We start from the raw sequence: 12,843 nt of genomic DNA, 5'->3' as shown, positions 1-12,843 counted from the left end.
TGTATTAATGGCTATAAAACAGAATGTGACTGCAGATTAATGGCTATGGAACAGAATGTGACTGTTTGGATTAATGGCCATGTAACAGAATGTGACTGCTTGGATTAATGGCTATGAAACAGAATGTGACTGCTTGGGTTAATGGCTATGGAACAGAATGTGACTGCCGAGATTAATGGCTATGAAACAGAATGTGACTGTTTGGATTAATGGCTATGAAACAGAAAGTGACTGCTTGGATTAATGGCTATGCAACAGAATGTGACTGCTTGGATTAATGGCTATGAAACAGAATATGACTGCTTGTATTAATGACTATGAAACAGAATGTGCCTGCTTGGATTAATGGCTATGGAACAGAATGTGACTACTGGGATTAATGACTATGAAACAGAATGTGACTGCTTGGATTAATGGCTATGAAACAGAATGTGACTGCTTGTATTAATGGCTATAAAACAGAATGTGACTGCAGATTAATGGCTATGGAACAGAATGTGACTGTTTGGATTAATGGCCATGTAACAGAATGTGACTGCTTGGATTAATGGCTATGAAACAGAATGTGACTGCTTGGGTTAATGGCTATGGAACAGAATGTGACTGCCGAGATTAATGGCTATGAAACAGAATGTGACTGTTTGGATTAATGGCTATGAAACAGAAAGTGACTGCTTGGATTAATGGCTATGCAACAGAATGTGACTGCTTGGATTATTGGCTATGAAACAGAATATGACTGCTTGTATTAATGACTATGAAACAGAATGTGCCTGCTTGGATTAATGGCTATGGAACAGAATGTGAATGCTGGGCTTAATGGCTATGGAACAGAATGTGACTGCTTGGATTAATGGCTATGAAACAGAATGTGACTGCTTGGATTAATGGCTATGAAACAGAATGTGACTGCTTGGATTAATGGCTATGGAACAGAATGTGACTGTTGGGATTAATGGCTATGAAACAGAATGTGACTGCTTGGATTAATGGCTATGGAACAGAATGTGACTGTTGGGATTAATGGCTATGAAACATAATGTGTCTGCTTGGATTAATGGCTATGAAACAGAATGTGACTGCTTGGATTAATGATCAGAGTTGGCAGGGATAAGGGACCATAGCTGTATGACAAAATAAATCAGCTTCTTACAGACTTTAATGTTCAGATAGTTAACCTTTAAGATTTAAAACTAATTATACAGTCTCTGGAAGGCAGCTGTGTTTAAATGAGAGGCCAACTGCTTCACACAGTGTGGTCTAAGATGACTGATGGTGAATTTATTTGCAACAAGTGGAAAAATAAACTGCCCACCTGTTTCTTGCTGTTCCCAGACCTGATTGCATGGGCAATCAATGCTCTAGCTGTTCCCAGACCTGACTTCATGGGCCATTAATAGTCTAGCTGTTACCAGACCTGACGGGCCATCAATACTATAGCTGTTCCCAGACCTGACTGAGCCATTAATGGTCTAGCTGTTACCAGACCTGACTGCATGGGCCATCAATGCTCTAGCTGTTACCAGACCTGATTGCATGGGCCATTAATGCTCTAGCTGTTCTCATACCTGGCTGTATGGGCCATCAATGCTCTAGCTATTCCCAGACCTGACTGATTGGGCCATCAACTCTAGCACTCAACTGGGTGTTACTTTAGGTGACAAATAATGGGTAAATGGTGATAGATATACACAAACAAGTCTTAGTGATCTTAATGCTGCCCAAACAGATGAATTACTGATCTCCCATCCATATCCATAACAAGTATGCTTTCATGCATGGCTATTTTCCTGCATGCAGTGAACATAAAGAAGTTGATGATGCAGTTATGGAGATAGTCTTCTAATATAGATGACCATACACTCAAAATGCATTTAAGGAAAGGTGATGAGGTTTGACGGCTAGGTGTCACTAATTTGTCGCAGTCCTATTGGCTCATGTTCCACAACTGACCAGCTTCTTTCTCTTCGATCAGAGGATATCTAATCTCTGATTTCTGAAACCTTCAGATTTCATGGATGAGAGGACACTGGTCACAACAAAAACTTTTCTAAACTGCTAATTGTGATCAATCCCAGCCATTGATTTAAACAATCAGTACTGTGGGATTATGTGATTATATTGAAGGAGTTGAATATTTAGTGAATTACATTTGACTAAGTGAAACTGTCCAGTATTAAGTGATATTCTTTATTACAAGATTTCATTGAAGGAAAAACAATAATTGTGTTAAATTATGTTGTGCTGTCATGGCGACACATAAGCATTCTAGTATCGGAATACCTTGGAACAGATTTCAGATTAGTGAGAAATTGATAATTCAAGTAGAATTAGAATTACAGTCCAAGGATTCATATGCTGTACATTTTTTTTATTCTTGGCCTTTATTTGATTTTGTGTTTTATTTAAATTTTTACATTTGGAAAACTTGAATGCTCGTTTTTTTCTTCTGTTTTACACAATTTTTAAGCCCCTAGAGGTAACACTTAGTTTTAAGGCTAAGTAGATGTGGCACTTGGCTACAGACTTACTCTGTCAGCTCTGGCTGGAGTCAGAAAGAAGGAAGGATGAACAACTCGCTGCATAGATTATCAATTAAGGGTTCAGTTATACCACTAGCCTAGGAGGCCAACTAGTTAGGTTAGTCCCATGACCACAATGAGCATCTTCAAGTTGAGAACACCCCATTTAGACAGGGACAATGGAACCCCTCTTGTCTTTGGTGAGGGTTAAGGACGATGATTTCATCACCATCATAGTGGACTCAGTTGAGTTCCCAGAGGAACCAGTGGCAGTGGTTCTTTCCTTTCCATTAGGGTTTCTGACTCCTTCCCACCAGGCAGGTTAGGTGATGGAGGAGGAGGCTTGGACAAAATTGACTGCTATGTTCACCCAGAGCTGTCTCAAGCCTTTTTGACAGTGCAGATGAGACAATTCTCTCCAGGCTGAGGAGTTTCCCTGGGCATAATCTTGTCCAGATTTTCTGTTCCATCTGCACTCGGCAATAGGATGGGAACTTGCACAGTTTCCTTAGAGACAAGACAACACAAGAGTTCAGCAGGCAGCAGTAGGGTTGGTCTGCTGTCTCCTTTTGTATGCCTTGGCTCCTGGTTTCTGTCTCAAGCTAAAGTGTCATCTACCAGCTTGGCCAATGTTACTGCCCATTGGATTAGGGCGTAGTGAAAATGGAGAGATTGGTCAAGGCATGACTATGCACCATAACGTAGCAATGTTATTTATGGTTCTTTGTAAGTGCATGTCAGCTAATTCATCTCTCTTTTGTCATCTAGGTAGATCAAGGGCAGTCAAGCGTAGAGAGAGAGGTGCCTCCAGTTGTACAGGTCCCAGTGGATGTTGTTGACAACCAAGGTAACGGTAACTATATGGATTGTAACAATTGTAGTAATAAATTGAGTATTGTGAGGTTTTCCTATAGTATGTACATTAGACAATATATACTGATGTACAAAATTCTGATTCTGACATAAGACCAGTATATATAGACCATTAGATTTCATTTTATTTGGTGCTTTATGGCACAGCTACATACGCTGGTTGTGTGTATGACATATTATCTACCCCACAACTGTGGCTGCCTTATAGAACAGTAGATAAAATTAAAGTGGCAATGTAACCATTCATAAAATATTTAAGCATCAGTCATTTAGGAATTTACACATTTGGCTTGTTCATATTTCAAGGTATGTGGTTGTTTTAAGATTTGATTGGATGAGAGAAATTTGATTTTGATTGGAGTGTGCACCAGTGAAGAGCATAGGGTTGATGATTATTGATAGAAAATGTAAGGAAGAAAATATTAAATCTTCAGCAAAATCACCTGTAGTTATTCCCCAAAGTAGAGGTAAAATGTAGACTTGAATGTCCAAACTCTTAAAGGGAATCTGTGCCTGAGCAGGAGGATTTCAACTCCCACAGGACCTGAACATTACGCTGGTCTGAGGTCCTTGACTGATTCTGTTTAGCTGCTGACTGGTAATACGTAACCAACACTAGTTCATTGGACCTTTGAATTTCTTATTTGCTCCTATAATTGAAGATAATGTGCTTCTTAATCCTTAAAGCATCTGAAATGATTTTAAAAAAGAGCACCGATACAAGAGGAAGTTGAGCCATAGTGAGAGGCTAGTGTTGTAAAATATCATTGGAAATCTGCAAATTTAGTAGGCAATATGCTGACCGCTAGGCTTAGGCCTGATCCTTGTTGATCAAAAGTTTGTTCTACATAGTTAAATCTTAGCATCAGTAGTATCGGATTACTAATGTTCTAGATGCTAAGAGTTTATTCAAGTATGTATTTACTATCACAAGGCAAGAATCAGCCACAGAGAATTTGTCTGCCTCAAGATGTGTTGCAATACAGGTCATCAGAAAACAGGTCTGACAAAGACGGAAATTATGAAAATAATAAAAATATTCAGACTTAACAGGATCATTGGAAAAAAATGCCTGGTCATGATTTGAGTATATCTACCAAGTGTTCCGTTTTTCCCGTATTGTTCTTTAGTTTGGATCTGAATATGGCTGTACTTTTCCTTGTTTTTTATTTTAAAAAATTCCTTTCAATTCTTTTTTAGAAGAGGCACCCTGTTCCATTATGACATAAATGTATTGCTTATAGATAGTATAATTATAGGGATATGGAGTTTGAAGGACAATTATGTAGTCATGTTTAGATCTGTGAGGGAAACCATCTAGTCAAGGATAACATTTTGCATCACAGCATCGGATTCCTGCATCATAGCAATCTAATTCAGTCATTACAACAGTCTGACTCCTACATCACCGCAGTCTAATTCAGTCATTACAACAGTCTGACTCCTGCATCAAAGCAGTCTAATTCAATCATTACTAGTCTCACTCCTGCCTCACAGCAGTCTAATTCAGTCATTACAACAGTCTGACTCCAGCATCACAGCAGTCTAATTCAATCATTACAACAGGCTGACTCCTGCATCAAAGCAGTCTAATTCAATCATTACAACAGTCTGACTCCTGCATCACAGCAGTCTAATTCAATCATTACAACAGTCGGACTCCTGCATCACATAAGTCTGATTCCTGCATAACATCAGCTTGACTTTCACTTCACAGCAGTCTCACTCCATCACATCAGTCTGACTCCTGCATCATGGCAGACTGCCATCTGACTCTATTTTTCACAGCAATGTGACTCCTTCATCACACCAATCTAATTCCTGCATAAATATGATGTCTGCATCAGAGCAGTGTGCAGTCTGATTCTTTTATCATAATAATCTGACTCCAGCATCACAGGCGTATGATTCCTCAATACAGCAGTCTGAACCCTGCATCACAACCATTTGCAGTCTGACCTGGGTATAACAACAGTCTGACTTCTGAATCACGCTGGTTTGATTCCTTTATCACAACAGTTTGATCCCTTCATCACATCAGTCTGACCCCTGCATCACACCAGTCTGACTTCTGGATCAAAACAGCCCGATTCCTTCATCACATAAGTCTGACTCCTGTATAACAGCAGCTGTACTCTTATTTTACAGCAATCTTGCTTCATCACAACAACCTGATTCCTTCATCACAACAGTCTAACTCCTTCATCACATCCATCTTACTCCTCCATCACAGCAGTCTCAATCTTGCATCACAACAGTCTCACTCCTGCATCACAGCAGTCTCAATCTTGCATCACAACAGTCTCACTCCAGCATCACAACAGTCTCACTCCTGCATCACAACACACATACAGAATAATACCCTATTTTACTTGGATACCACACACATTAGATACATACAGAATTACCAATCAAGAATCATCTTTCTTCTTGGTTTTAACATGAATTTTGGCATTATTCTCAAGTTTTTGTTCAGAAGTCACCATGTTATTAATAGAAAGTTGAAAGCCCTTCTTAGGCTCCCCATCATTTAACAATCCGCACTGCTCAAGCAAATGTTGCAGAAATGCTATCACAGTGTGCAAATCTCAAAACAATTGTGCAAAAGTGTTTTGACATTGTGCACTTGGAAAGCAGTGATGCATTAGACCTCTTGCAAACTTAGTTCAAAGTTGCACATTTAAAAGTACACTGTGCAGTATAACATTTTTATTTCACTGTTAAGATAAACTGAAAAACTAAGAATCCAAACAAAAACTAAAAAGTAGGGTTACTTCTTGAATTGCAATAATTTTACCCTGTTAATTTGCGAATCCACTTGTAGCATGCTACTGAATTGCTATACCACTGTTCATCATAAATTATGTAGATATAGTTTAATACAAAATAATACTTGAAATTGTGATAATTATTTATAGAGAAAAAAACTAGGGGCCCCGAATGGTCTAAAGCACTCACCATTACGGATCACTGTCATCTCACCTCTGTCTATGTGGGCTTGAGCCTAGATTTGGCCAGTGTGGGTATGTGAGAAAGCTAGTAGCTTTGAGTGGGTTGGTGGTTCTTTCCGGGATTTTACCAGGTTCTTCCTCCACTGTTAATACTGGCCACCATGTGTAGCCTATCCTGTTCTGAAGAATGGCGTTAAACCCTACAACAACACAAACCTATGTATAATCAGTGTTGGTGTGCATATTACAATTAAACAGCAGAAGGAAAAGCTTGTAGAATTTTTAGTTTCTCACCATATGCAGGCAAAAATTCATAAGTGATGTCTAATGCCAGGTTAGATGAACTACCAATGAAAAAAGCAAAATTTGTTACAAAGTTACAGTAAATACTCTAATAAATTTGGAGTATGCGCATTTGGTCATAGCTCCCCATTTTAAGAAATTCTTAGATTTTTGTGATTCCTTGTTCCTAGAACACAAAAAGAACATTTCAAAAGAACTTACAGTAATGTAAATTAAATCCTGAGGAATCCTAAAAGTTCTTTCAAAGATTCCAATGCATTGAGTTTTGAATTGACTCCACTTGTGTTCCAAATGAATTCCAGTTCTGAATGCGTTTATGTGTCAATAACCATGAATGTGCTGATGTACTGACACTTTTGATGTATCACACTAATACTATCCTAAATGTCATTATAACGATTCAGTTTTCCCAAAAATAGTGATTAACTCCAAAACTATTGAGCACTTTTGTAATTCTAGTGAATAAAATAAATTAAATTCTCTCAAATATTAACTAAAACTGACTCATCCTCTAAATATTGATGTTAAAATAGGAATTATTACTTGTCTTTGCTTCTATAATTATCTTATATGAAAACCTATAACAATACTAGGACAAGGATGAGGGTCAACAGTTCATTTCTAGAACATTCTCAAAGTTGTCAACAAACTCAAGTGATGTCCAGAACACTGATACATGTAAACTTGTTTACCTCTAGTATTAATGATCTTAATATATAATTTAGGACCATAGAGATGTATTAACTATGTAACCTTTGTTTACAACATACTATTAGTCAGGAAGGCTATGAACTCTATTGCTGACCAAGGTCACTCAGACAATAGAGATATACATAGCATATAATCAAGGAGAAAAGTCAACATACAACACAAATTAAATATGAATAACATCATTACAAAATGATTTAACATTTTATTTAATGAATTTGAACCTTTCATTTTCAGGTGTTTTAATTTTTAAAAGTTTGGCAAAAGATAAAATGGCACACATATGATACTTTCCTTTTAAATATCAGTTTGTCTCTTTGTTAAAAAATTTTTTTGTAAAATTTGTCTTACATTAGTTTTTGAAATTATTTGATTTCAGGCTCTGTCATTCCTGTGGAGATCCTTCGCATGGATGATAAATCTCGTCAGCTATACAGAGAAGCTCTGCATGATGGAAAGGAGAAGGTTTATAACATCCGAGTGATGGTGGTTGGTCAGTATGGGGTCGGAAAGACAACACTAACAAAGCGCCTCCTTGGACAGCAGGTTGATATATCCAAGAGAACAAGTACAGAGGGAATCGATGTATATAAACACTGTTGCAAAATCGCTCTGGACACTGGGGAATGGATAGCACAGCATGAAGGTAGGCCATCATTATCTTTGAGATTTACAAACAAAATACCGGAGTTTAATGATTCTGCCTGTGCATAAGTGTATCTGTAATAATGCATAATTCCTCACCCAGTGTACAAAACATTAGTTTTGTACAGAAAGACAGGAGCTTTATAATTATGCATGTCCAAAGTGCATGTCTAATGATACACAATTTCTCATATATTGTTCAAATTAATAAGTTTTACAAAGAACCTATGGGATTTTTATAATTCTGCCTGTCGAGGTCCATGATTAATGATTCATAAATCCCCTTCTAGTCGCCTTGTTTTACAAAGATAAGACAGGAGTTTTCTGATTCTACCTGTCCAGAAGTGTATGAGTAATGGCGATAAATAATTTGTATAGTGTAAAAATCACCATGTTTTACAAAGAAATGACAGGAGTTGTATGTTTATTCTGTCCAAAGTATATGAGTACTGATGCATAATTCATCCTGTCATGTAGAAATCGCCAAGTTATACAAAGACAGGAGTTACATGGTTCTTCCTGTTGAAAGTGCATGGGTTATGATGCATAAATCTTCCTGTAGTGTACATATCCCAAAGCTTTATAAAGAAACAAAACAGGCGTTTATGATTCTGCCTGTCCAGAGGTACATGAATACTAATGCATAATTCTTCCTAACATACCAGTATCAATGTTTAGAAAAATGACTGGATATGTGTTAATCTATCTTCCTGTTTTTCTGAAAGATTCAGAACAGTTGTTTCGAGTTCAACGTCTCGTGAAGCTCCTGACCCATCAAACTGAAAGGCCTGAAGTCCGCAATGAGCAGAGAGGTCAAATAGAGGTCATCTATCAAAGGGAGACAATTGAAGATTTGTGTGGTCCACTCCATTATAGTGACAGTGATGATGATGATACATCAGCCAGCATTTCCGAGTCATACTTGGAGCAAGATGCTGATAATACCAAGCATCAACCAGGAGAATCCTCTTCATTCAAGGTGGATCAGAGTCCTCCAGCTAAGGATTCAAGTGGTGTTACCATTCAGGAGGGTGAAATACATGTAACCAATAAAGTTGATGCAACAATGGAATTCCTTCAGTTGGTTGTTGAAAAGGCAGACAAGCTGGAGAAGAGTTTAGTAGACTATGCAGCATTGGCCATGTGGGACTTTGCAGGCCAATATGTATTCTACACTACACACCAGACCTTTCTCACATGGCGTGCTATATACCTCTTGGTCACAGATCTTAGTAAGCACATCACAGATTTTGTGAAAGATGATGAATGCTTCTTTGATATAGAGGGAGTAAAACTGTGTCAAGTCCAAGGTAATGTCATTTTCATGGTAATATTAATCCATTTCTAGGAAACATAAAAAACAGTCTGTGTCAAGTTCAAGATAATGTTAATCCATTCCAGTTAACTGATAGTAAGATTGTAGCTTACATTATTCAGTATTCTAGAAATTTAATGATTATCATATGTACCAGTAATGAAAAAATTGCTAATTGCTTCAAGACCAGAGATTATCAAAGGAACATAACCCGGGAAAGATTTGGTTTCAGATTAGTTATCCACTTCATTTTTTGTAATTCAAGCTTAAATAATTGACAAGTAGAGTGTATCAATAAATATTAAGGAAGTAGTTAAATCAGATTAAGTTTAATATAATGCATTCAGACAACAAAGCCTTTGATGTGAATCCACTATTAACTGAAATGCTACTAAAGAAAGAAAGATCCCTGATCCTTTCTAATGTTACTATGTGGCTTGGAGTGATACTTGCAGAGTAAAGGAATGTAAAATATAATTAAATTTGTCTTTGCTCACTTTCAGACCTGGTTGAAGTTTGGCTCAATTCAGTACATTGCTGTGCACAGTCCTCTGCAACTGGTACAGATTCTAAATCTCATAATGCAGTGACATCCCCAGCTGCTAACACTCTATTGCAATCCCATGGAGCTAGTACCCCAGTGTCATCCTTAGATGTTGGCATCCCAGTGACTCCACCTGTGATTCTTGTTGGTACACATGTGGATAAAATACAACAGGTATATTCATTTATTTAACATGCAGCAGAATCCTTAGTTTACATACCTTATCACCATGGCTTGATGTGTTTTCTGTAGAAGCAAATATGCAACATTATCCTTAGGTTACATACATTGTCAGCATGGCTTGATGTGTTGCCTGTAGATGTTAGTATGCAACAGTATCCTTAGGTTACATACTTTGTCAGCATGGGTAGATGTGTTGCCTGTAGAGGTCAGTATGCAACATTATCCTTAGGTTACATACTTTGTCAGCATGGCTTGATATGTTTCCTGTAGATGTCAGTATGCAACATTATCCTTAGGTTACATACATTGTCAGCATGGCTTGATGTGTTGCCTGTAGATGTTAGTATGCAACATTATCCTTAGGTTACATACTTTGTCAGCATGGCTTGATGTGTTGCCTGTAGAGGTCAGTATGCAACATTATCCTTAGGTTACATACATTGTCAGCATGGCTTGATGTGTTGCCTGTAGATGTCAGTATGCAACATTATCCTTAGGTTACATACTTTGTCAACATGGCTAGATGTGTTGCTGTAGAAGTCAGTATGCAACATTATCATTAGGTTACATACTTTGTCAGCATGGCTTGATGTGTTGCCTGTAGAGGTCAGTATGCAACATTATCCTTAGGTTACATACATTGTCAGAGTGGCTTGATGTGTTGCCTGTAGAGGTCAGTATGCAAAAGATACTTAGTATTTGTATACCTTATCACCATGGCTTGATATGTTGTCTGTAGATGTCAGTATGCAATAGCATACTTAGTGTTTGGATACATTGTCATCATGGCTTGATGTGTTGCCTGTAGAGGTCAGTATGCAATAGCATACTTAGTGTTTGGTTACATTGTCATCATGGCTTGATGTGTTGGCTGTAGAGGTCAGTATGCAATAGCATACTTAGTGTTTGGATACATTGTCATCATGGCTTGATGTGTTGGCTGTAGAGGTCAGTATACAATAGCATACTTAGTGTTTGGATACATTGTCACCATGGCTTGATGTGTTGTCTGTAGAGGTCAGTATACAATAGCATACTTAGTGTTTGGATACATTGTTAGAATTGCTTGACATGATGCCTGTAAAATACACAAATAAATACACCACTCACATTCACAAATTGCCAAATAAATGACTGTGTGACATTTTTCTCCTTTTCTGTAACCTTGGAAGTAAGTTTTTTTGTTGTAGGTTTAAAGCCATATTTCAGCACACAATAGGCTATACATGGCGGCCAGTATTATTGGTGGAGGAAGAACCTGGAAAAACCCAGGAAAGAACCAGTCCCACGGGAAGCTACTGGCAAGTTTTCTCAGATACCCATATTAGCTGCATCTGAGACTCGAACCCACGCAGATGGAGGTGAGTTGGCAGTGATCCATAACGGAGAGTGCTTTATACCACTCGGCCACTCGGGGCCCCTGGAAGTAAGCTCTTGTCTTGGGTTCAGTATGTGAGAAAGCTGCCAGTAACTTAACAATGGGTTTTGCTGTTTCTCATCCACCAGTTATACTGGCTGCCTTGCATGACCTTTCTTGCTTCGGGATATGGCATTGAATCCAAGATAACAGCTACAACAGCACTTAAAGTGGATATACAAGACAGTTTGGAAATACGGTTGCTAGAAATTATGTAATCATGTTTATTTGATCCCATGGGAGGGCGGATGGCATATTACTTTTGTAGTTCTCCATGTTAGTATCCTCTGTGTGACTATCCATCTGCCTCTCAGATTTTCTCAGAAACTACTGAGCCAAACCATACAAGGATTAAATATTGAAATAAGCTTGATTGAATCTACAAGATCAAACTGCACTGTCAAAATGCATTATTCTTCACTTGGAAAAGGGATAAAAAATGACAGACATTCAGACTTTTTTGTAATGTGATTATAGATAGATTTAGAACTGGACATTTGGTTAGCAAAAATTATAAAAGTTATTTACAACAATCAAGATAACTTGGTTAATTAAACCTTCCTTCAGACCTGTTTTGAGAATGTTTCTTTAAATAGTTTAGTAAAACAACTACTTCCCAGATCATCCTTCACTCCTAGACTAAAACGTTTGAGCTTAGGAAGCCAATTTTCCTGCTCAACTATGTGGCTTTACTTAGTGATCTCCTATAATACAGGGATTGGTGCCAACTCCCTTGAACATTGATGTTACTGCTTCTGATCATGCCAATTAGCATGCTTTCTACACAGAGGGGTATTGTAATCCATACACAAGTAGCATGCTTTCTACACACAGAGGGGTATTGTAATCCATACACAAGTAGCATGTTTTCTGCACACAGAGGGGTATTTAAATCCATTATGCCAAGTAGAATGCTTTTTATACACAGAGGGGTCTTGTAATCCATTGTGCCAAGTAGCATGTTTTCTACACACAGAGGGGTATTGTAATCCATTGTGCCAAGTATCGTGCTTTTTACACACAGAGGGCTATTGTAATTCATACACAAGTAGCATGTTTTTTACACACAGAGGGGTATTGTAATCCATATGTCAACTAGCACGTTATCTGCACACAGAGGGGTATTGTAATCCATATGTCAACTAGCACGTTATCTGCACACAGAGGGGTATTGTAATCCATATGTCAACTAGCACGTTATCTGCACACAGAGGGATATTGTAATCCATATGCCAGGTATCATGCTTTTTACACACAGAGAGGTATTGTAATTCATACACAAGTAGCATGTTTTTTACTCACAGAGGGGTATTGTAATCCATATGCCAGGTATCATGCTTTTTACACACAGAGGGGTATTGTAATCCATACACAAGTAGCAT

At 37.9% G+C, this 12,843-nt stretch overlaps 1 protein-coding gene across 1 annotated transcript in view; it reads left to right on the top strand.

The window, feature by feature from the left end:
• LOC149789672 (uncharacterized) overlaps positions 1–12,843 on the top strand; it is a 129,250-nt gene that overhangs the window by 70,184 nt on the left and 46,223 nt on the right. The window contains exons 6-9 of the mRNA XM_089971685.1: positions 3,291–3,369; positions 7,737–8,003; positions 8,728–9,312; positions 9,821–10,035. Of these exons, the coding sequence (XP_089827811.1) occupies positions 3,291–3,369; positions 7,737–8,003; positions 8,728–9,312; positions 9,821–10,035 (1,146 nt within the window). The remainder of the gene's footprint in view (positions 1–3,290; positions 3,370–7,736; positions 8,004–8,727; positions 9,313–9,820; positions 10,036–12,843) is intronic.

This window comes from Sinohyriopsis cumingii, chromosome 10 (assembly GCF_028554795.1).
Source record: "Sinohyriopsis cumingii isolate HCF-2022 chromosome 10, ASM2855479v2, whole genome shotgun sequence".
Classification (NCBI taxonomy): domain Eukaryota; kingdom Metazoa; phylum Mollusca; class Bivalvia; order Unionida; family Unionidae; genus Sinohyriopsis; species Sinohyriopsis cumingii.
This window is presented reverse-complemented; position numbering and strand designations above follow the sequence as displayed.